Raw genomic sequence first — 24507 nt, forward strand, 5'->3', positions numbered from 1 at the left:
AAAGATAGGCAAATTTTAGATGAAGATACAATTAAATGGATTCAGGTATGTTTGGTTGACTGACCTCAAAAAATGGAGAACATTGTACACAATAAAGGCAATATCGTACAATAAAAAACTGCCAATTACTCTCCTATTCACAGCAATACAATGATCCGAGGCAATTCCAAAGGATGCATGATGAAAAATGCTATACACCACCAGAGGAAGAACTGATAGTATCTCAATAACAAACCACAGATAATACCTTTCTTTCTTTCTTTCTTTCTTTCTTTCTTTCTTTCTTTCTTTCTTTCTTTCTTTCTTTCTTTCTTTCTTCTTTCTTTCTTTCTTTTTTCCTTCCTTCCTTCCTTCCTTCCTTCCTTCCTTCCTTCCTTCCTTCCTTCCTTCCTTCCTTCCTTCCTTTCTTTGCTTCTTTCTAATTTTCTTCTACAAAATGACTAATGTGAAAATATGTTTTACATTGTTGCGCATGTATAACCTATATTAGATTGCTTACCATCTCGGAGGATAGGAGTGGGGAGGAAAGGGAGGGAGGGATAGAATTTGGAACTCCAAATTTAAAAAAAAAATGTTAAAAATGCATTTATGTGTAATTGGCAAAAAAATAAAAGTTTATTTTTAAAAATTAAAAATATTTATTAATGTTTCAATGTTGACTTGGTAGGAGGCTTCTAGTAGAGTTCCCCAGGGATCTAGGTCTAGTCCTTCACTATTCAACATTTGTATCAATGACTTAGATGGAGGTGTAGATGTACTCATCAAATTTCCATATGGCACAAAGCTGGGCAAGATAGTTAGCAATGGGCAGGCAGATTCAGAATACAAAAAGTTCCTGAGTACTGGACTGAATCTAATAAGAGTAAATTCACAAAGGGATAAAATGTAAAATTACATATTTGGGTTCAAAATCTCAACATCACAAGTACAGATTGGGGTACAGGCTAACTAAAGTTTGTCTGCAAAAATTTGGAAAACCTTAGTAGGCTGCAAGTTAAATGTGAGTCATCAGTGTGATGTGGTAGCCAAAAAAGTTAATGCCATCTTAGGCTGTATTGAGAGTATAGTTTCTATGAATAAAGAGAAGACGGTCAAATTGTACTCTGCATTTCCCACACCAGATCTGGAGGACTGTGTTCAATTCTGGGTACTCTAGTTTAAGAAGGACATCTATAACCTAGAGAGAGTTCAGAAGAAGGCAATGAGGATGAGGAAGGACCTTGAGTCCATACCAGATGAAGATTGGTTGAAGAAACTGAAGACAAATAAAAGCCTAGAGAATAAGACTCTGGGGTGGCAGGATAGCTCTGGAGGGCTCACTATATTAATGCTGAACTTGGTGAGGACACTGTATCAACACGGCCCTACTAACGCTGCAGTTCAGAACTCCTGACTTCAAAAGATCTGCCAACCTCAGCATCTCTAGTTTCTAGGATTACAGATATACCCTTTCTAGTAGTTGAATTAGAGATATGCACCACTAGATCTGCTTAAAACCTCATATTTTCCAACAGCAATGATCTTCTAGTAATGGCTACCAATCATGACATACCTTGTCTCTGAATGATCAAAACTGTGAGTGATCCAAGGCAAAATAATGAGATGAATGGTGAATATAAATAGGTTGGGGCCTATTGCCAAATGAATGCAAAATATGGTATAAAAGGCATCATTAAGGAAGTGCATGTCCAGAAAACTAGAAAACCAATCAAATAGTGAAAATGAGGACATGTTGAATTTGGATTCTGGAAGCCTGGATTTCAATCCTGTTCCTCACACTGATTAGCAGTATAGACATGGATGAGTCATGTAACTTTTGTGCCTCAGTTTCTACGTATTTTAAATGTGGATAATAACATCTGTAGTATCTACTTTGTAGGGTTGTTGCAATGATAGAATCAATTAGTCGATCAAATCAGTATGTATTCATTAAGCATCTACTGTGTGACAAATGCTAGCCACTGAAGACACAAATACAAAGAATGAAACAATTCCTACTCATAAGGGCTTACATGAGATAACATACATAAAGCACTTGACTAAGCTTAAAATGTTGCTTTAAGTGTCAGCTATGATTCTTCATATCACAGATAATCAACCAGGCTCGTGATTGGTTGTCGTGAAATGCTAAAAGAGGAAGGTCTCTAGCACATTGGGCCAAACTTCAATACAGAATTGATGGGGAAATATGGACATGAATCTTACAGGATGGAGGCATGAATAATTATCAGTGTGTACCAGTGGAATGGTGCTAACATTACTAAGAGCACAGATCCATCAAATTATCAAAGTATATGTATCTTACTCCTGTACGAAACTATAAGGATTACATAAACAAGGATGATGTCTTCTTAGCCAAAATTTTGAATCTTGACCAACTTTGATAGATTTAGCTCTTTCTCAGCAATACAATACTCTAAGACAATTCCAAAAGATTCATGATGGAAAATGCTATCCATATCCAGAGAAAGAACTATGAAGTCTGAATGCAGATCAAAGCATGCTATTTTCTCTTTTTTTTCTTTCTCATGGTTTTTTTTCCCTTTTCTTCTGATTCTTCTTTCACAGCATGACTAATGTGGAAGCATGTTTGGTATGATTGCACCTATCTGGCCTATATTGGATTGCTTACTGTCTTGGGTTGGGAGGTGGGAAGGGAGGTAGAAAAAAAAATTGTAACTCAAAATGTTATAGAGGTAAATGTTGGAAACTGTTTTTGCATGTAATTGGAAAAAAATAAAATACAATTAAGTGAAAAACCATAAAATTTAATTTTGCATCTCTCCTAGGGCCTATCAAAATTCTCTCCCCACAACTGGCATTTAACAAATACTGTTTTGAAGTAAGTTTGTACTCCAGTGTGGGAAGTGATATTTCCACTATTCTTTGTCCTGGTCAGACCACATATGAAGTATTGTGCTCAGTTCTGGAGCTTCATTTAAGGAAGTGCATCAATAGCTGGCACGCATCCAGAAGAAGACAACAAAAACAGTGAGTAGACCAGAAACCAAGCTATACATGGAGCAGCTAACATAGCTGTGGATGTTTACCTTGAGGACAGAAGCCTAACATAATATTAGTCTTCAGACATTTGAGAGGCAGTCACGGGGAAGAAGGAAAATAACTGGCATTTATATAATATTTTAATGCTTGCAAAACAGTTTAAAGAACCACCAGGCTTCACATCTGTCCTGTCACTGACTCCTAAGGTCCTCCAGGCCTTACCATCTGCCCTCCAGACCCCCAGCACTGTCAACCACCTGCAGCTGAGCTCTCACTCCTGTCATTTCCCCCAAGTTATATGGGAGCTTCTTGTAAGCGGGAACTGTCTTGCAATCTCTGCTTATTTCCCTAGTAATTAGCACATGGGAAGCACTTACTGAGTTGTTTTTCATTCATTCACGCAATATCAAATTTATGCCCAAAACAATCTCATTATGAGTAGAACCAGATTATGAGTAGAATGAGGATCCAACAGTTACACATCCAGTGTCAGGGATGAGATTTGAACTCCAGCTTTCTAGATCCTAAGGCCAACAGTGTCAAAGGAAGAAAGGAAGGAAGGAAGAAGGAAGCAATGGAGAAAAGAAGGAGGGGAAGAAGGAAAAACTGAAGGAAGGAAGGAAGGATATGTACCAGCTGGATCAACCCTCCCACATGAGCCTTTAGGAATTCTGTGTGTCCGCATCCACTTGAAACAACTGGTCACAAGCCCCTATCAATATATTTGCTTTTGCTGGGCTAACCAGAGGGAGTTCATCAGAATAACAGATTAAGAGATAAAAGATCATTTAATTAGAAGGATCTCATTTTCAAGTAGCAGAAACTGAGTCCCAGAGGGATGGAATGACTTGCAAAGATGACAAATGTTGGAATGACAATGTTGGGATAGGAACACACATCCTCTGATTCAAATCCAGTTTTTACACACACACACAAATGCTTTTTATTAACTTAAAGCAAAAGACATTTAATCTAAAAGAACATCCAATTAAATGACAAGGAAATAGTCTCATCTTCACAAGGGCCCAGTTACATTTTCAGTACGGAAGAGTGCATGCAAGAGATAAGTGTGACTAGGGAACATCCATGGAGGGAAATCCACGGAGAGACATCCATATAAGGGACACATGTGACCACAGCATATAAGAAGGGGCATATGTGCAGGAGACACATTCAGCACAGCAGACATAATGCAGAAGCAGTTCACAGCTGTGATGCCTCAGAGATGAAAATATCCTTTAAGGATGTAAAGCACTGTTCTCCTTCGTTATTCTTCTGCTATTTAGCCTATCTGCTGCCCTCTGCTACCATCTGCTGGAGGTGCAACATTGAGTCAGCCTCTTTCTTGCAGGAGAGAGCTGAGGTCTATGGTGTATTGTATTTTATATATTATTCAAATATTGTTATGTATTATTCAAATATTATTCAAATAATTGTATATTATTAAAGTATGTTGTCTAGGATTATGGCCAGTCACACCTAGACTGGTGTTTTCAAAAATGAACCAGGGGCAGTTAGGTGGCAGAGTGGATGGAGCACTGACCCTGAAGTCAGGAGGACCTGAGTTCAAATCCGGCCTCAGAACAAACACTTGATGCTTACTAGCTGTGTAAGCCTAGGCAAGTCATTTAACCCCAGTTCCCTAAAAAAAAAAAAACAAATGTATATCATGGACACAGGCTGACAGATTAAATTCATACAGGTGGATAGTCAAGAAGGGAAATCCCAGACAGTTGAGAATTCAAAAAGATCTGTGACTCCTGAATGTTGAACCAATGTCTCATCTGCTATATGTGGAATACCTATGCTAAAATTCTCCTACTACTATTGAATTGTTGTGATATTACTATAAGACAAGCACTTTGTAATCTGAAAGCATTAAGTGAATGTAAAACATTATAAATCTGCATATTTTTTAAAGAATGAGTAAAGAACTTAAGTAACCTCTTACTATGTGCAAAGAATTGTGTTAAGGGCTGAAGATACATTTATGCTCTCAATGAATGCACATTCTAATGGGATGCCTTTTAAACACAAAAGAGGAGAGGCTGAAGATATGAGCAAAGCAAGGGACAAGTGAAGAAGCAAGTTCATTTCAGAGGCTATAAAAGTTTGCATCTAGCCTACTTATTTCTTCTGCCAAGAAAAGTGTCCTAGCCGGCCCTTCACAGCAACTTGCTGCCTGGAGACAGATGACACATCTCAGCCTTTAAAGCTTATTGGTTCCTCTTTTAGTCACTTTTCAATGTTAGGAGACTTAAAGATACCAGCCAGGGCTTTTTCTCCAACAAGTGAGGTGCTAAGTCCTGTTGATTGACTAGAGACCATCCATCCTGCTGTTTGCTTGTTCCCTGGACTCCTGCTCATCTCTAACATGGTTGATGTTTGGATCTCTGCTGGCTGCGGGAAGATTGGTCTGTTAATGACATCGATGGTGTTGAGTCTACCTTCTTCTTGGGCCAGGGAGATCCCAGGTAAGTGCAGTGATACTGCTCCCTGGGTCTTCCATGGTGTTCTTGGTCTCCCAAGAAGAGGGTGGTAAATTTCTGCCACTGGTTAAACTGAGTAGAGCTCCTTCCCCAGAAAAAAACCGGGTGATCATTTGGGGTAGATGGTGGAGCAGGGAGAGCTGTGTCAGAGTTCCAAAGACACCAAGGCCATCCTCAGGCTACTCTGGCATCAATGTATGTTTCTGTGGCCATGAGCAAAGTAGTGGGACTGAGGGGACTGTTTGAGGACTGAGGAGGTTCCCTTGAGAAAATTCATCTCTCACCTGCACTACATCCTCTGCGGGTTTCTCAATGCTCAGGTCAGCCCTGTTCTGAGAATTTCTTTCCTCAATCCATTGTTCACATCAATGTTAAATATTCCCAGTCTTCTCACAAAGCATCTGTCTCTTCTCTTTGTCTCTAGGATCAATTCCCAATTCCTCAGCCTGACATTTAAAGCCCAACCCAACTCTCAGTTCATTTTACTCTCCTTTGAACACTTCTCATTCCACTTGAACTATTCACTCAGCTTTTCCCAAAATTTAACTCTCATCTCTCTGCTCCAAGTATTTGCATAAGCTGCTCCTCATCCTTAGAATGTACTTCCTCCTCATCTCTGCTTCTGAGCCTTGACTTCCTTCAAGGAACAACTCAAGCGCCTCATCCTCCATGAAAACTTCCTTGATCTCTACAGGTTATAGTGTTTGCTTTTTCTTCAGATTCCCTCTTATAATGGTCTTTTGAATTTACCTACTGGGGAATCATTCTATACTCATTGTCCTTATACCTGGAGTATCCTGATACTACCAGGTTAGGGGAGGCCAAAGATGAGTGTGAAGATCCCCTTGCCCAGTTCTCTTCCTGTCAATTTGTGTCTCAGTTCCTTACCTTAACTGTTCTGTCTGGTGACAGGGGACTGACATAGCTCAAATCTAAGTGAGATGGGGGGACTTTGAGAAGAAACTGGGGCGCAGGGAGGAAGGAAAAGACCTGTTCAGGGCCCTGGAACATAGCATGTTAGCACTAGGGAATTTCTCCAAGATTCCTGGTTTCCAGTCAATCTTGGATTATTTTTCCAAATATTTCTGCCCCAGTGTACTCCATCCCCAAAATCTCAACTTCTAGGCAAATGGAGTGATCTTCCTCAAATTTGTCTTACCAATTTGTCACTTCCTCTTCTTTCACTGACTCCCTTCTCTCTCTCTCTCTCTCTCTCTCTCTCTCTCTCTCTCTTCTCTCTCTCTCTCTCTCTCTCTCTCTTTCTCTTTCTCTCTCTTTTTGTGTTATTGTTATCTAGATATCTTTCTCCCCATTTTGGGCTGTAATGATGAAATGAACAGGTTCTGCTGGGTATTTTTGTATATCCAGGGCTTTAAAATGTTTTGCACATAGTAGGGGCTTAATGATGTCACTTTGAGTTGAAAGCACCTTTTCTTCAGCACTAGACTTCTTTCTTCCCTGCCTCAGATTACACTAGTTGCTCATGGACCATGACATTCCTTGAACTTAGCTTATTTTTCTTGACTAAACCCTTTATTTTTCTGCGAATGTGGGATATTGACTGTAAGTTATTAAGCAAAGTGGCTTTTGGAAAAGATAACTGAGTCTGGAGTCAGAAGACTTGTGTTGCACCTCCAGCTGTGATACTTACTAGCCTAGTGTCCCTGGGTAAGTCATTTCAACAGGCTGTTCCTCACTTCCTTCCTGTGTAAAAGTGTGGGATTGGACCAAGTGAACTTGATGTTGGGTTGATAAGTAGGGATTTTTTCAAGTAGAACAGAAACAGTTGGGGTAGGACAATTGTGTCTGTGTGAAGGAGGTTTGCTGACCTGTGCAGCTGTACTGGGAAATAGGGGCAGGTTACTTAGATTACAGGGGTAGGGGTTTTTTCTAGGGGCAGGGGGCTTAGTTCAGGCAGGAGGAAAGCCTTGGAAGAGAATGAAGTCTTGAAAGCCTGGTAGCGGCAGCTCTGGGCAGGAGAGGGAGCAGGTAGGAGGAGGATCATGAGGGGATTTCCCAGAAGGAGGAAGGAGCGCAGCCTCTTCTCTTGCCCTAGCTGTGTCTGTGCCTCTAAGACAGAACTTTCTGTGGCTCCCCTCACTTCCCATTCCGACCTTCTCCACTTGCAGTGACTGTGTGTATGAGTTAATATGTGTAATTGTGTATGTAAGGGTCGTGTCTATGTGAATGTCTGTACCTGTGTGTGTCGGTGTGTGAGTGAATATGTGTGAATGTGTAATTTGAGTATGTGTGTATGTGAAGAGAGAGAGAGAGAGAGAGAGAGAGAGAGAGAGTGTGTGTGTGTGTGTGTGTGTGTGTGTGTGTGTGTGTGTGTGTGTGTGTGTGTTTGGGTGGGGCCGGAAGTAGGAAGCCACAAGCTATTACATGTTTCCGGGGTCATCTTCGTAGGGAGATAGCTTCCCCTCTGAGCCTCCAGACCCGAGGATGGCTCCCAAACTTCCATGGCAGAGGGGGGGAGGGGAGGGGAGGGGCAGGAGCGTGGCCTCACTGTCCCAGGATGGGCCGAACCAGCGACCCCTCCCCCGGCCTCTGAGGAGGGAGAGGGAGCTGGGAGCAAAGGGCTCAGAGAGGGAGGCCATGCAGGTGACCAGAGAGGCGATGAAGGCAGGCGGTCCTCGCCCAGTCACTGGGGCGGCGGGTCTGTCCGCAGAGGATTTCGTGCTTCAGTTCAAGGCTTACTGTTACTTCACCAACGGCACGCAGCTGGTGCGGCATGTGTGTAGATATATCTACAATGATGAGGAATACGCTCACTTCGACAGCGACGTGGGGGAGTTCGTGGCTGTGACGGAGCTGGGGCGGCCCGATGCTAAGTACTGGAACAGTCAGAAGGAAATCCTGGAGGAACAACGAGCCATTGTGGACACGGTGTGCCGACACAACTACGAGATAGATAAGCCCTTCACGGTGGACAGAAGAGGTGAGTGGCCCCGACCCTCACCCCCTGACTTCCGGGCCAGGACCGAGGGAAGGTGGAACCCTGACCCCAGACCTGAACGGGTGTCCTGAGCTGACCCAGAGGAGCTGGACCCTCGCCCCGACCCCGGACAGGAACCCCCAACCCCACACCACCCCCATCCCCCGCCAAGGGGCTGCTGTCAAAGCCAGGGCTGAGGGGACCCTGTGCGGACCCAGACAGTCTCCCATGGGCACTATGGGAGCCTGGAGGGTCTGACCCTACCCCCACCCCGACAAGGGAGAGCATCTCTGAGCCTGTGCTGGGCACCTCTGGGGGAGGCCTTCAGGGCCTGACAGCCAGGGGGACCCTCACCAGAAGGAAGGGACTGTTTGTAGGGGAAAGAAGCTTCTCTGTCTCCTCACACTTTGTCTCTCTCACCCCGAAGTCCAGCCCAGAGTGACCATCTCCCCCTCCAAGACAGAGGCCCTGCAGCACCTGCTGGTCTGCTCTGTCACTGGCTTCTATCCAAGCAAGATCAAGGTCACCTGGCTCAAGAATGGGCAGGAGGAGACAGCTGGGGTTGTGTCCACGGGTGTGATACAACATGGAGACTGGACCTACCAGATCCTAGTCATGTTGGAAATGATTCCCCAGAGCAGAGACATCTACACCTGCAGTGTGGAGCATGCCAGCCTGCAGAGCCCCATCAGTGTGGAATGGAGTGAGAGCCAACTCCCTTATTCTGTCCCCAGCCTGCCCTCTCCTTAAACCCCAGGACAGGGAGTTCCATAGCTCTGGAGGTCCTTCAGTGAATGTTCCCACAGACCCCCTTCCTATGCCCTGGATCATATGCATCCTACTCCCTGTCCCAGCATAGCTTCCTGGCTGCAGCATCAAGCTAGCATCCACAGAATCCTGCTGCTTTCTGTAAACACATTACTCAACAGGAAGAACTTGCAGAATCTTAGTCCATTCTCTCCTGGGGATCCAAATTCCCTTGACTGTCCCATACCCTAGGAGATGGATCATCTTTACCTCTGGGAATTCACTCTTTATATGTCTCTGAGATCAAGAAATGGGAAATGTCCTCAGAAAAGCAGTCATTCTCCCTGCCCCCAACCCTGACCTCCCTTGGCCTTTTTCTTTCCATTTCTCACTCAGTGGAGTTGGAGCGGGAATCCAGCCTTCTGCCCCCCCTCACCTGTCAATTTCTTAGTGCCCCCCCAAACCAGGCTGGACTCTGCAGTTTTAAATCACTGGTAGAGGGTGGGATGGAGAGGACTGATAAGTGATGACCCCAAGGCATGTTCTCTGCAGGAGCACAGTCTGACTCTGCCCAGAGCAAATTGCTGAGTGGAATTGGAGGCTTTGTCCTGGGGCTGATATTGCTAGGTGTAGGACTGTTCATCCACCTCAAGAACCAGAAAGGTAAGGAGCATGTCGGGGAGGCCATGGGGCTCTGGCTTTGGCCCCAGCTCCTGCCCCTTATCCTGTAGAGGGAACTTATCCAGGAGGTCAGATGCAAATCCGGGGGGTGAGAGACAATGTGGAATAGAAGGATTCTGTGATTGAGGGATAGAGTGAGAGCCAAATGCTGAGTCTGACAAAGAGAGAAGACCCCTCAGGCTTTTACAGCCCCTGAACTTCCCCTCCCCTTTTGTTGTGAGTAGAATTCCTCAGACATAATGGGGTAAAAGTTTAGGATGCCTCATGTTGGGGTGGTGGATGAGCTTCCCAACTCTAGGGTAGAAATCCTCCCCACTATAACGATTTGACTGTGACCTTGTATTGTTCTTTCTCATTTTTCCCCTGCCTCCTCAGGACGCACTGGGCCTCAGCCTACAGGTAATATCCCTTTCCCTTTGTGGCCAAGGATCATAATTCTCCATCCCTGAGCTCACAGACTGAAAGAATGAGCATAACTTTCGTTTTGTCGCTCCCTTACTAGGCTCTTTTGTTCCCTAATTGGGGCATCAACAGCTCCTTAGGATGGGAGAGGGAGTGGTACAATCAGTGATACTTCACCCTATTGCTACAAGAAGTTTCCAGGACTATTCTCCAAATATCCCATGATTCAGCAGAAGTCCTGCTTCAGGCAGTATCCCTTCCCTTTGAGATCAGAGTTTTCAGAGACACTCTCAGGGTTCCAGGGGGCAGGAGAAGAGGGAAAAATCTATGTTTTGATAAGAAAAATGGGAAAATCTCTTTGAGTAGTGATTTGAGGGCACAGGAAGGGTTAATGGGGACTCTACCTCCCAAGGATCATCAGGCTTCCCCTCCACTTGGAGAAGTAGAGCTGTTGCTGGAAGAGTCTGCAGCCTGTAATGACTGTCTTCCCCCCTGCAGGCCTGCTGAGGTGACCTTTGGATTGCATCCTTCCAAGACAGTGCCTTCCATCCCTGCTTTCCTGGCCAGGATCCCTAGTCATCCAGGAGGGAGGAGCAGCTGAGTCATTGTCCTGGAGCCAGCTTTCTCCTGTGCCTGGAGGCCATTTGCCATCCTCCATCTCCCAACAGACCCTGTAGTTTCCCCCTTCTGTTCTGGATGTTATCTACCCTCTCTTGGTTCAGGGCCTCAGGGAGAAGGAAGTCTGCTTCTGCTGTTCCCATACAGACTCCTTCTTTGTTACACTGCTACCCTTTCTGCATTAATCCCAGTCTTTTCTCTGTATTCTTCCTAAATAAATAATGTGTCATCTGTATCATTCATTGTGCCCCTGGGACTGCTGGAGGAGTCATATTTTAAAAAAATAAGGAGGAGGGGCTAGGAAGGGGCCCTGCTCTGTGCAAGGGGAAGGAAAGAGGCATCTGACAAAAGGAGCCTGAGACTGAGACCTGGTCTACCTCAAGTGTTATAAGCTGCAGCTGCCCATGTTTTGGCCCTCCTATCCTATGTGGTTGCAAGCCTAGTACTTTGTATACAGTCAGTGCTTAAGAATTCTTAGTTGAATGAAAGGATTTTTGAGAAAGGAGCCCCTTATTATGTCTGTCCATATTCCCCTTGTTATTCTGTGGAATTGAGAGGATGCCATAAATGGGGAGAGCTTAGTGGGAGGGCTGAGTAAACCCAAGTTAATCTACAATGTTTCTTTCTCCTGAGGGTTGTTCACCATCCCTTTTCAGTCTCTGTTTGCAGGTCCAGGTTTCCAGACTCCTCATGTATTCTAGTACTGAAAGGATTTCATGTGTAAAACCAATGAGTCACCTCTCTCTGACCAGTTAGCTCAATTTCTGTCTTTTTCCTCCCTACTTAGTTCTCCTTTCTCTCAGCTGAGGCTTTTTGCCCTACTGACAGAATTAGTTCAAACCCAGTCAACAGTAAGCACCAACTGTTAAGACCCAGCTTAGGAAGGTCCTAGAGCAAACCTGCACACATTGACATTGGCAAGGGCCTAAATTAAAATAGGCTAAATTCCTTTGGGCGGCAGATAGATTTTTAGTGGCTCATTTTCAAAGTGAAAGTATAATTAGTGATTAAACTATTTTGCAAATAAACCGTGTTTTTAAAAAGAGAAATTTCAATTAATGTCAATTAATTACACTTACTACTTAAGATTTTTATTCATCATGAAATCACTTCTCTCAGAGTAGAGACAGGCTAAGATGCTGGTTGCCATAGATCATGTGATAAACAGGAGAGAGTACAGTGGCAATCTACCACCAAGTTACATGATCGGCACTAAATTGACTAGTGGAAGGTGGGTTATTCAGGGCATGGACAAAGCACTTGTTACATGTTAACTTTCTTTTACATCTTCTACATTTTTCATGGGCCACCCAAAATCCATGGGCCATATGTTGTGCAGGCCTGTCTTAGAGATTTTCTTATGGACAATGCTGGTCTTTGCCTTCTGGAAGGGATACTTTTACCTGGGAGACTGGGGCAAACTTCATGAAGGAAGAGGCACCTGAGGTGAATTTTTGAAGGAAGAGAGAGATAGAATTGGGAATATGTTGGAGTTGGATGGTTGGGAGCAGAGAGAAAGGAAGGTGACACCTATTCGAAGCAGAAGAGCAGTATGCCTTCCATGTGGATAAGAATGAGGGATTTAAAAGTTTTCCAGTTTGCTTAGAAGACAGAATTTTGAGAAGTGGTATATGATCAAGGTACACATATATTGGGACTGCATATTAGAGGCCTTGACTGCCAAGAGTTAGCAATTTAATTTGTATATAGTAGGTGACTGGAAACCACTAAAGATTTCTCATTTTAACCCATATTAAATTAACCTTAATTAAGCATGGAAATCTCCTACTAAAGGTGACTGAACAATGCAGTTTGAGTTAAAGACAAGTAATAAGTTGTACATTTTCCCTAGGACTGGCCCTTAGGCCCCAAATTTTTTCTCCTTGAAAAGTTAATGCCTTATTGATAGTTATGGAAATGAATTCATTTTAGCAAAATGATTACTTTTTTGGGTTTTTTTCTTTTTATTCCTCACTTACTAGTATTTTTATATCCAGTTACATATAAAGATAGTTTTCAACATTCACTTTTATAAGATTTTTTCCAGATTTTTTCTCCTTCGTTTTCTCTCGTCCCCTCTCCCCAAAACAGCAAACAGTCTGATATAGGTTACATGTACAAGCACATTAAACACATTAGTCATCTTGTGGAAGAAGAATCAGAACAAAAAGGGAAAACCACAAGAAAGAAAATACAACAAAAAATGAAAGTAGTATGCTTTGATCTGCATTCAGACTCCATGGTTCTTTCTCTGGATGTGGAGAGCATTTTCCATCATGAGTGTTTTGGAATTGTCTTACATCATGTATTACTGAGAAGAGCCAAGTCCATCAAAGATGATCATCACACAATGTTGCTGTTACTGTGTACGATGTTCTCCTGGTTCTGCTCATTTCACTCAGCATGATTTCATTGTAAGTCTTTTCAGGTTTTTCTGAAATCTGCCTGTTCATCATTTCTTATAGCACAATAGCGTTCAGCCATTTCCCAATTGAGGGGCATGCCCTCAATTTCCAATTCTGCTATGTAGGTGACTGGAAAACATGTACATGTGTGTCTTTTTCCATTTTTTATGATCTCTTTTGGATACAAACCTAGTAATGGTATTCCTGGATCAAAGAGTATGCACAGCTTTAGAGCCCTTTGGGCATAGTTCCAGAATGGTTGAATCAGTTCACAACTCCACCAACAATGCATTAGTGTTCCAATTTCCCCACATTTCTTCTCCCACATTTATCATTTTCCTTTTGTGTCATTAGCCAAATGGATAGATGTGAAATGGTACCTCAGAGTTGTTTTAATTTGCATTTCTCTACTCAATCATGATTTAGAGCACTTCTTAATATGCGTTTACGTAGCTTTGATTTCTTCATCTAAAAACTGCCTATTCATATCCTATGACCATTTCTCAATGGTCATTTTGGGAATGACTTTTATTCTTATAAATTTGAATCAGTTCTCTGTATATTTTAGGAATGAGGCTTTTATCTGATACACTGTCAGTAAAAATTATTTCCTAGCTTTCTGCTTTCCATCTCATCTTGGCTGCATAGGCTTTTTATTTAATGTAATCCAAGCCTTTTCAATTTAATGTCATCAAAACTATCCATTTTATATTTCATAATGTTCTCTATCTCTTGTTTGTTCATAAATTCTTCCCTTCTCCATAGATCTGACAAGTAAACTATTTCTTGCCCCTTTATGTCTAAATCATGCCATTAACTTGGTATATAGTATAAGATGTCAGTCTGTGCCTAGTTTCTGTCATACTGTTTTCCAGTTTTCCCGTAAGTTTCTGTCAAAGAGTGAGTTCTTACCCCAGCAGCTGGAGTCTTTGGGGTTATGAAACAATAGGTTACTGTAATTATTGGCTGCTGTGTCTTACGGACCTAACCTATTCCACTGATTCTCCACTCTATTTCTTAGCCAGTACCAGATAGTTTTGATGATTGCTGCTGTATAATATAGTATTAGATCTGGTACAACTAGGCCACCCTCCTTTGTATTTTTTTTTCATTAATTCCTTTCATATTCTTGACCTTTTTTTTTCCAGATGAATTTTGTTATTACTTTTTCTAGCTCTATAAATGATTTTGGTAGTTTGATTGTTATGGCATTGAATAAGTAAATTAATTAAGTAGAAATGGCATTTTTATCATATTAGCTCAGCCTACCCATGAGCAACTGATAATTTTCCAGTTATTTAAATCTAAATTTATTTGTGTGAAAAGTGTTTTGTAATTCTGTTCATATAGTTCCTGGGTTTGTCTTGGCAGGCAGACTCCTAAATAATTTATATTGTCTGCATTTATTTTAAATAGAATTTATCTTTCTATCTCTTGCTGCTGGGCCTTGTTAGTAATATATAGAAATGTCAATGGTTTATATGGGTGTATTTTCTGTCCTGCAACTTTGCTGAATTTGTTTATTATTTCAAGTAATTTTTTACTTGATTCTCTAGGATTCTCTAAGTATACCACCATATCATCTACAGAGTGATGGTTTTGTTTCCTCATTCCCTATTCTAATTCCTTCAATTTCAGCAAAATATTGAAGAACTTATTATTGCAAAGCATTCAGGAAAGTCACCACAGTAAGTGTTTTATTCAGTCCTGGGCAGCCTATGCCCCCATTATTTTCAGCTGTTCTGGAAAGATGCAGATTTTCACAGAACCACACCATAAATTAATCAAAAAGCATTTATTAAATACCTGCTGTGTTCCATGTGCTGTTCTAGTTGCTGGAGATAAAAAGACAAAAAAATCAAGCAATGCCTGCCCTGAAGAAACTTCTAATTTATCTAGGAAAACAACATGATGAAGTAAAAACAGACCTAAGCTGGGCAGAGGCCTAGGGATCCCCTTTCCCAGGAAGAGGCCCCTCCACTCTGGGCTGCCTCAGGTACTGGGTATAGTCCTGGAACAGTGCAGCCTCAAAAGAAGGGGTCAGGGTCTTTACTGCACTGGCTTTAAGCTCCATTATGAAGGCCAAGTGAAAACCACTTCAAACTTACATTTTGCATAAGTCAAGGGTCCCCCCAAAAAAGCATAAAGTATTCAATGTATAATGTTGATCTGATGCAGGACATGAAATGGTTTCATTCACATGAAATAAATGATCACCACATAAAGACTCCTAATTGCACAACTAAACAACTCCTTTAAGGCCCATGTCACCTGGTAAGCCCTGCCAAGGCTTGACCACTCATCTCAAGGATGGCTACCAACTTCTCCAAGAAAGATTGTACTTGTTCCAGAGGCTCCTCCAAAGGTATAGTCAGAACTGACACAGGAACACAGTAGCTCTAGACCTGCTGAGGTCATGGGCTTGCTTCTAATATGATTCTGAAATTAAGTATAAATTATTGGCAAGAGCCAAAGATTCATTCATGAAGGAGGTTTAGGAAGGCAGGCATACAACCTGATCCTGCTAATAATGGAAAAGGCTGGCTTTAAGAAGTCCCAGATTGGCAGCTGGTCTCCAATGACAACAGGTTCTGGGGTGAGAGGGCATGCCTGCCAAGGCTTTTGTCAAAGTTCCAAGCACTACACAGGATATGTTGGTCAAGACATCTTATGGGGAAATTGGAACAGCTAGTCTCTCTGGTCTTTATACTGTTTTCTAACTGACATGGCAATTGAACGTAATCAGATACATTAAAGATAAATGTTTTGTTTTAGAAAGACAAGATTATGACTTTCAGAAAACATGATTTATGTTGTTTTGCATGCAAACTTCCAAACATGTTTAAACTTCATTATGATAAGCAGGTATTCATTGGCAGCTCTGCTCGCTTCTATACCAGATGACCCCACCATAAAATATATCCTGCCTTTGGTCTTATTTTGATATTTTATTTTTTCCCAATTATGTGTAAAAATAATTTTTAAATTATTTTTTTTTCAAATTTTAAGTTCCAAATTCTCTCCCTCCCTCCCCACAACCCCCCTCCCCAAGACAGCACACAATCTGATATAGGCTATACATATACATTCTTATTAAACATACTTTCACATTGGTGATGTTGTAAGTAAGAATTAGAACCAGTAGGAGGGACCACCAGAAAGAGGAAACAAAACAGAACAGAAGAAAAAAATAGCAAATACTGTGCTTCAATCTGCATTCAAACTCCATAGTTCTTTCTTTTGGATGTGGATAGCATTTTCCCTCATGAGGCCTTTGGAGATGTCTTAGATCCTTGTATTTCTGGGAAGGGTTAAATCTATCAATATTAGTCATCATGCAATATGGCTGTTACTGTGGTTCTGCTCACTTCACTCATCATCTGACCGTACTGCTTTCCAGGTTTTTCTGAAGTCTGCCTGCTCATCATTTCTCATAGAACAACAGTATTCCATTGCATTCATATACCACAAGTTGTTCAGCCATTCTCTAAGAGATGGGTGTCCTCTCAATTTCCAATTCTTTGCCACCACTAAAAGAGCTGCTATAAATATTTTTGTACATGCGGATCGTTTTTCTATTTGTATGATCTCTTTGGGATACAGACCTGGAAGTGTTATTGCTGGGTCAAAGAGGGTATGCACATTTTGACAGCCCTTTGACAGCATTGTTCCTAATTGCTCTCCAAAATGGTTGGATCATTTCACAACTCCACCAACAATGCATCAGTGTTCCAATTTTCCCACATCTTCAACATTTATCATTTTCCTGTATGGGGATATTGGGTTCTATGTGTCTGTCTTTCTGCTGCTAGAGATCATGAACCTCCATTTATAGTGATTAAAAAATAACACCTACATTGCAAGCCTGAGGGACTAGGAGAATGGTATAGCCCTCCACAGTAATAGGGAAGAGAGGAATTGGGAAACATTTAGGAGAAAAGATATCGAGTTCAGTTTTGGACGTATGGAGTTTTAGATGTCTATTGAATATCCAGCTTGAGATGTTCAAAAGTCAGTTGGAGATTCGAGATTAGAGGTCAGCAGAGAGTTTGAGGCAAGATAAGTAGATTGGAGAAGTGTCAGCATAGAGATGGTAATTAAATCCATGGGAGCTGATTCCATCACCAAGTCACATAATATAAAGGAAAAAAGAGAGGAGGGCCCAGGACAGAGCTCTCTCAGATAACTACTGTAAGCAGTCATGATTTGGATAAAGAACTAATGTAAAAAAAAGGGGGGTGGTGGTTGGATATGTAAGAGGTGAACCAGTCAGTAGTGGTGTCATGAAAACCTGGAGAGAAGAAAATATCAAGAAGAGGGTGATTGACAGTGTCAGAGGCTGCAGAGATCAAGAAGGATGAAGATTGAGAAAAGAGCATTAGATTTGGAAACTAAGAGATAATTGGAGGTAACTTTGGAGAGGGCAGTTTTGGTTGAATGATGAGGTCAAAAGCCAGATTGTAGAGAGTCAAGAAGAGAATAAAAGAAAAGGAAGTAAAGGTTCCTATGTAGATAGTTTTCTCAATGAGTTTAGTCCCAAAAAGGGAGGAGAGATACAGAACCATAGGTAACAATGATGGATAGATCAAAAAAGGTTTTTTTGAAGTTGGAGGATACATGAGCATGTTTGTAGGTCATGAGGATACAGAGAGTAGACAGAGAGATTGAAGATATGTGTGAGAATGGAGATGAGAGAGAAGGTACTCTGCTGGAGAAGATGGGTTGGAATTAATAATCACTTGCAAGATCAGAACCATCTTTCTGTGTGGCTAGGGTGGGTGGAGGAGTAGGCTAAGTGAAATTAGTATGGTGAATAACTGTGGGTAAGGGTACTTGAAGGAATAGCAATATGTATGTTGAAGTCTCCGCCTTGTAAGAGCAGGAGTTGAGGAGAGAAAGACTGAGCCAAGCACTGAACTCGCTGAGGACAAAAGGAGCATGTCCTAGAGGTTGGAAGACAAGAGCTACAGAATTTTGATTAGGTATTGAGTGAACCTCAAAGGTTGAGAGGATAGTGGTACATGGAGAACCTACAAGTAACAATGGGGAGAAAGGAATATTCTAACTCTTCCATTTTAACCAGTGACTTAAGGTGATGAGTAAGTGCAGCCAGTCCTAGAAAGGGAGGTCATGGAGGCTGCGTTATCAGGTGGGAGCCAGGTTTCACTAACAGCCAGAAGATGGAAGGAGTGGGAAAGGAAAAGATTTCAGGTGAAAGCAAATTTGTTACCTATGGGACAGGTATTCCAGAGAACACAGTGGGTTACTTTTAGACTGAGAAGTTCAGGGAACTGGGCTGAGATGTGCTGGTAAATGTTTGACATATACTTTTAAGTTAAAACTGCCTTATCAACATTTTCTACATCACTTTCTTAAGTCTAACAACCAACAAAACAAATCAGCCCCTAATTAAGAGAATTCTGATTTCCAAAGGGGTTAATGCTCACATTGAAAATTTAGCAATTGCCTTTCATGATCTCATAAGAGCTGGCTCCAGTGCATCCCTGACTGAGGGAAGTGGTAATAAGGTGTCAGTCAGTGGGGGACTGAGGATGGTGTTTGAATGATGACAGTGGGGGGTTCAGAATTTGAGATGGAGAAGGTGTGGAGGAGATTGTTAAGCATTGAGGAATGAATCAGATTTTCATTGGGTTTGGCCTCAGTTTGGAGTTGTCTCATAACCAGAAGCAGTTCAGAGGGGACAGTTGCTGGGAGCTAAAGGAATGGTGTTACTCCCTTTTGCCCAAGGCTTGAGAGCAGACTGAATATTTGATGAAATAGTATTTCTTTTCTTCCCATATGACTCTGGAGAACATAGTGAGACTGATGGCTTTCCACAGCTCTGCCTCACTTAAATCCAATTCACTTGCAAGTCAAAACATCACCTTCCTGATGTCATTTCGTTTTCTTTATACTATACCATGTTGCCTCTGTCTACCTCTTTAGGGAACAGAGCCATTTATCAGGTGACTATATTACTGTCACAGGGAAATTGGTGGCCATTCTCTCATGGGAGGAGGAAACAGAAGGCCACGACAGTGGCTCGTAGTGTGGGTTCTTGGAAGCTCAGTTCCTATCCCTGAACCCTCCCTAAAAGGCTGGATTGGTGTTTATTCCTATTTCCTGCACTGAAGTCAGCAGGGACTTTCCAAGCTCAATTCCTAGTAGTACTGTGCTGACCAATCAACTACCAAAATTCTGAAACATCATCAGTTACCAAGGGAAACTAATACTTCAAACTATCATTTTGTGCCTCTCCCTTCCCCTCCCCAGGCAATCATCATTCATTTATTCAGTAGACATTTATTTAGTATTATGTTGAAGGCATATAATATGAAAGTCAGTGAGCCTACAGAGTTAGTCATAGTGGATAGGCCTGGATTCAAGTCCTTACCATATACTGGATGTGTGATTCAAGTCACTTAAACTTTTAGTGCTCTAGGCCAGTGGTGTGAAACTCAAGCAGAAACAGACCACTAATTGATATGTAAGGATCACGTTTGGCATATTGATTTAATTGATTAAATGTAATGTTACTTATGTTTTAATTGTGATAGGGATGAGATCTGAATCCCTAAAAGGAAAAGACCATGTCTTTGGGATCTGGACCCCAAAAAGGAAAAGCCCTGGACATTTCCATGTGGCCAAATCTCTGGAGTTTGCCTGAGACTATAATCCTATCAACTGGCCTTTCATTATCAGCTATGCCCAATCTCTCAATTCTCTGTTACCCTTAACCTAGCCTAGACCCCCATTGTTTTACCTCCCTATGCCTCCCCACTTCCTACCCTTAATCCTAACTAGGTTCCATTCTCTCTTGGCCATGTGGTTCAGGTTCCTGGGTTCTGTTACCTCACAGTTACCCCAGCTTACTGGCCACTCCCGTCCAGATCCTCCTCAGCCCCTCCAGTCACCCCAAACTACCTGGCCACTCCTAAATTTCTCCCAAGTCTTTCTGTGTATAAGATCATCTGGCCTTCATTAATGGGCTCAGATTCTTAAAATCTGGCCAATGACTCAGATTCTTTAAGAATCTAACCAAGGGCTGTGAGTCTTAAAATCTGGCCTGCTTGCATTAATCAATACAAAAGCTCAGATTCTTAAAATGTAGCCAATGGCTGAGCCTCTCAGACCCACTTCTCAATATGAGCTTCACAAATGTTTAGATTCCTTAAGAGTCTGGCTGATACAGCAGATCTTTAATAAATCTTGTTTTTGACTGAAAGAAGGCTTGGGTTGAATTTATTCTGGCAGGACCCACATATCGTGATTTTGGGGTCCCAGCACTCTTAAACTTCTAAACTTCAACAATTACATTTCAATTTGGATCCAGTTGCAAGCGCATAGGTTGTGTTTGACACCTTTGATAGACAACACTCTAAATCACCAAGTTTTCTAATCTAGGAGTTCCCTATATCAAAGAAATCATAACTTGAGATTCTATCCCTATTTTTAAAGCACTGCTCCAGAGTTCAGAGGACCCAAACATATCTGCTTTCAAGGAGCTTGTAGCCAATGAGAGTGCTTATAATTATGTGCTTCTTTTCCCTTAGAAGCTACACAAGGGAGAGGTTTCCTTCCTACTGGCCTTTTCACTACAAAATTCACACCTTGTGTTGAAACAGCATTTTTTTAAAGAGTGAAAAGTGGCCTCTTAAGAATCTACACAATTGAAATTCAAAGTCTTATAGAAGTGAATGTCAAAAACTAAAAATGAATAAATAAATACATGAAATTCAAGGAAAAAAGAATTTACACAACCAACTCCATTTTGTTCTCTATTTGCCATTTCTGCTATGTGATGTCTCAGCATGTTCTTCAGGGATAGCATAAAGCAAAACATCTGTCTCATGATCCCTTCTTTGCCCCTCATCCTTCCCAGACTAAAATACCCCTTGTCATATCTCCCTTAATTCATATTATCTTCCCCATTAAAATGTAAGCTCAGACCTGTCTCCTATTTTGCTGTCTCATCTCATTATACACAGGTATCCCTATTGGCAAGGACAGTGCCTGGCATACAATAGGCATTTAGTAAAGGGTCAGTCAGTCAATAAACATTGACTATGCCCCTACTATACTAAGCACTGGGGATACAAAAAGAGTTCCAGGCCTGGAATCAAGAAGAGCTGAATTAAAATTTGTCCTCAGACATATATTAGTCATATGACCCTGGGAAAGTCACTTAGCCAGTGTCTGCCTTGGTTTCCTCAATTGTAAAATGAAAATCCTGATAGCACCTACCTCCCAGGGTTGTTGTGAAAATCAAATGAGATAATATTTGTAAAGTGCTTAGCACAGTGCCTGACACATCAGAGATACTTAATAAATGCTTCTTCCCTCCCTCTCCCTAAGCAGCAACTATAATAAAGGACAGAAAATCTGAGTATCTCATTCTAAAATGCAAAAGGCAAAAGTTTGCAGCTAAGGATAGCTTATCCTACAAAACTGAGTATAGTTTGGGACATGATGATTAATAGAATAAAGTACTTTCAGGCATTCCTGATAAAAATATCAAAGCTAGTAGAAACTTTGAAATGAAAACATTTTTAATCATCTCACCTTCTCCACCTCACAATCCCAAGATATTCCAGAACCCATCTGGAAACAGCTGCCACTACCAGAGATGCCTCCTCTCTTACCATCCCCCACTGTTTGGGATGCTGTCTATTAAAGGGCAATGACAAAAACCAATCTTGCATCTTCAGGCTTGGATCCTTTTCACCATATGCTGGTTACATGAAAGACCACAATTAGTGAATGATGAATAAAACATTTGTGCAAACAAGTAAAAAAAAACAAATTGGAGAAATTATACAGAGTAGAATATAAGAGAAAATACAGAGACTAAATGATCTCATTAGAAGGTAGCAAGATCTCTTCAACCAAGACAAAGAAATTTCAATTTCACCCAAGGGAAATTCTCCAAAGTCTCTAGGGAGACAATCACGAAATCAGGAACATGTGATAGAGCTACCATTCCTCTGCAGATTGACTTCCAAAGTCTTTTCTCTCTCTTTCTCTCTCTGTTCCCCTCTCTCTCTTTCTCTCTCTCTTTCTCCACAGTGTGGCAGACTGAATATCACGTTTATGCTTTGGGGGCACTGATCTCAAAAAGTAGTGTTAATAGTAAAGCTCTTGGCACTTTTGGAGTTGTCTGAAATGATGAGAAATAATCAATCTTGTCTTTTTAAATGACCACTCTGTGGAGATTATGTGGAACTGCGTATGTCTATTCTTGAATTAGGAATGAAAAGTGTCTTTTCTCTCTAATGTACCTGTACCAACAATGCCCCTCTCACAAGCACTCGACATCAAGAAATTATTCTCTCTTCCAAGGAGGAGAATCTTATGTAAATGCTCTGGGCTTGAAAGGAGGGTTACATCAGAAATACAAAGTTTATTCACTATCAGGGAAACAATTAACATGATATATCACATTAGTAACAAGAACCACACATATAATAAAATCATGTGATTATATCAACAGAGAAAGAAAATTTTTTGATAAGATGCAGCACTTAGGGACAGCTAGGTGGTGCAGTGGATTGGGCACTGGTCCTGAACTCAGGAGGACCTGAGTTCAAATCTGGCCTCAGACCAAACACTTGGCACGTACTAGCTGTGTGACCCTGGGCAAGTCGCTTAACCCCAATTGCCTAAAAATAAATAAATAAGATGCAGCACTCATTTTTCTTAAAAACACTGGAAATATATGAATGAATTAGTATTTTCTTAATATAATAAGTAATGTCTACCAAAACCAAGAGCTAATATTATATGCAATGAGGAAAAATTAAAGCTTTTTCCAATAAGATCAGGGCTAAAGTAAGAAGGTCTATTATCACCAGAAATATTTGGTGCAATGCTAAAAATTCTAGCTATATAAAAAAGGGGGAGAGAGAAGTGAAGAAATTGAGAAAGAAAGAAGACAGGAAAGAAAGAAATCAAGAAAGAAATTAAGAAAGGGAGGAAGGAAGGAAGGAAAGAAGGAAGGAAGGAAGGAAGGAAGGAAGGAAGGAAGGAAGGAAGGAAGGAAGGAAGGCAGGCAGTAGCACAGTCAAAATTATCAGGCAACTAGGTGGTGCACTGAATACAGTGCCAGTCTTGGAGTCAGAAAGACCTGAATTAAAATCTGACATCAGATACTTACCAGCAAGTCACTTAACCTCTGTTTGCTTCAGTTTCCTCAACTGTAAAATGAGAGTAATCACCTACTTCCCAGGGTTTTCGTGAGGATTAAATGAGATAGCAAGTGTAAAATGCTTAGCACAGTGCCTGGTACATAGTAAATGCAGAATAAATGTTACCTGTTACTATTGTTATTACCATTTTTACAGATGATAAAATGGTTTTCTTAGTGAAGCCTGGAAAGTCAACTAAAGTTAATTATAAAAAAAACAAACAACTTAAGGCAGTAGCAGATGTGGTGTCCTGAAGTCAGGAGGACATGAGTTCAAATCTAGCCTCAGACCCAACACTTGACACTTACTAGCTGTGTGACCCTGGGCAAGTCACTTAACCCCAATTGCCTAAAAATGAAAATAAATTAAAAATAAATTAAAATGAAAATTTTAAAAATAGCTTCAGCAAAATTGCATGATATAAAATACCAATCACTAATATTTTTATAATATAAACAAAACCAGCAGGAAGAAAGAGATTTTGTTCATTGAAAAACAATATGTTTAACAAAAAAGAAAGCATTTAGCATAAAGTCAGAGCCTACTTAGACTCATGGTGGCCTAGGTACTTTGCCAATACAATTGTCTTACAAAAAGGCTTTCAGTTTGACTCAGTTCATTAATGGGGGACCCTAATCTCTAATTAGGAGAATTGGGCTTCTCATTCTTATATTCAGGGGCTTGCTAAGAAAGATTCAGAATCCAAGGGAAAATGTTACTTTTGGCTATAGTATGGGGTTTCCTGAAAAAGAGGAAAGTAAAAGAGGCACTAATGCACAATATGAAGCAAGTGAAGGATAGTGTCTGAGACAGAATAAGTGTTTAATCATTGATTAAAACATTGATTTGATGATTATTCATTAATCATTGATTTAATCATTGATGATCAGTCATTTACTCTGAAATAGAAAGTCAAGATAACCCTGAAAGAATCACATCATGCTTTACAGAATGACTTATACTGGATTCGGTAACTTATAACTACTAGTACAATTACCTGGAAGACTAATTGGACATTGAACAGTTTCCAGGACTGCCAA

At 41.1% G+C, this 24507-nt stretch overlaps 1 protein-coding gene across 2 annotated transcripts; it reads left to right on the plus strand.

The window, feature by feature from the left end:
• The first annotated feature begins 5283 nt into the window (after window positions 1-5283).
• Window positions 5284-11113, plus strand: LOC110199338 (DLA class II histocompatibility antigen, DR-1 beta chain). Of its 2 annotated transcripts, XM_020974138.2 has the most exons (6): window positions 5284-5477; window positions 8164-8433; window positions 8858-9133; window positions 9730-9840; window positions 10234-10257; window positions 10759-11113. In XM_020974138.2, the coding sequence occupies exons 1-6, from the start codon at window positions 5378-5380 to the stop codon at window positions 10770-10772; spliced, it is 795 nt and encodes a 264-aa protein (XP_020829797.1). In that variant the 5' UTR covers window positions 5284-5377; the 3' UTR covers window positions 10773-11113. The 2 variants fall into 2 exon arrangements, with proteins under 2 accessions (XP_020829797.1, XP_020829796.1); XM_020974137.2 differs by lacking the exon at window positions 5284-5477 and having other exon boundaries at window positions 7848-8433.
• Window positions 11114-24507: the final 13394 nt, after the last annotated feature.

This window comes from Phascolarctos cinereus, unplaced genomic scaffold (genome assembly GCF_003287225.1).
Source record: "Phascolarctos cinereus isolate Bilbo 61053 unplaced genomic scaffold, phaCin_HiC Scaffold_5;HRSCAF=322, whole genome shotgun sequence".
In the NCBI taxonomy this organism is placed as follows: domain Eukaryota; kingdom Metazoa; phylum Chordata; class Mammalia; order Diprotodontia; family Phascolarctidae; genus Phascolarctos; species Phascolarctos cinereus.

Coding starts and splice junctions, on each gene's coding strand:
- LOC110199338 (XM_020974137.2), top strand. CDS start 7,938: ATGGCTCCCAAACTTCCATGGCAGAGGGGGGGAGGGGAGGGGAGGGGC. Junction 8,434..8,857: donor CTTCACGGTGGACAGAAGAG/GTGAGTGGCCCC, acceptor CTCACCCCGAAG/TCCAGCCCAGAGTGACCATC. Junction 9,841..10,233: donor CCACCTCAAGAACCAGAAAG/GTAAGGAGCATG, acceptor CTGCCTCCTCAG/GACGCACTGGGCCTCAGCCT.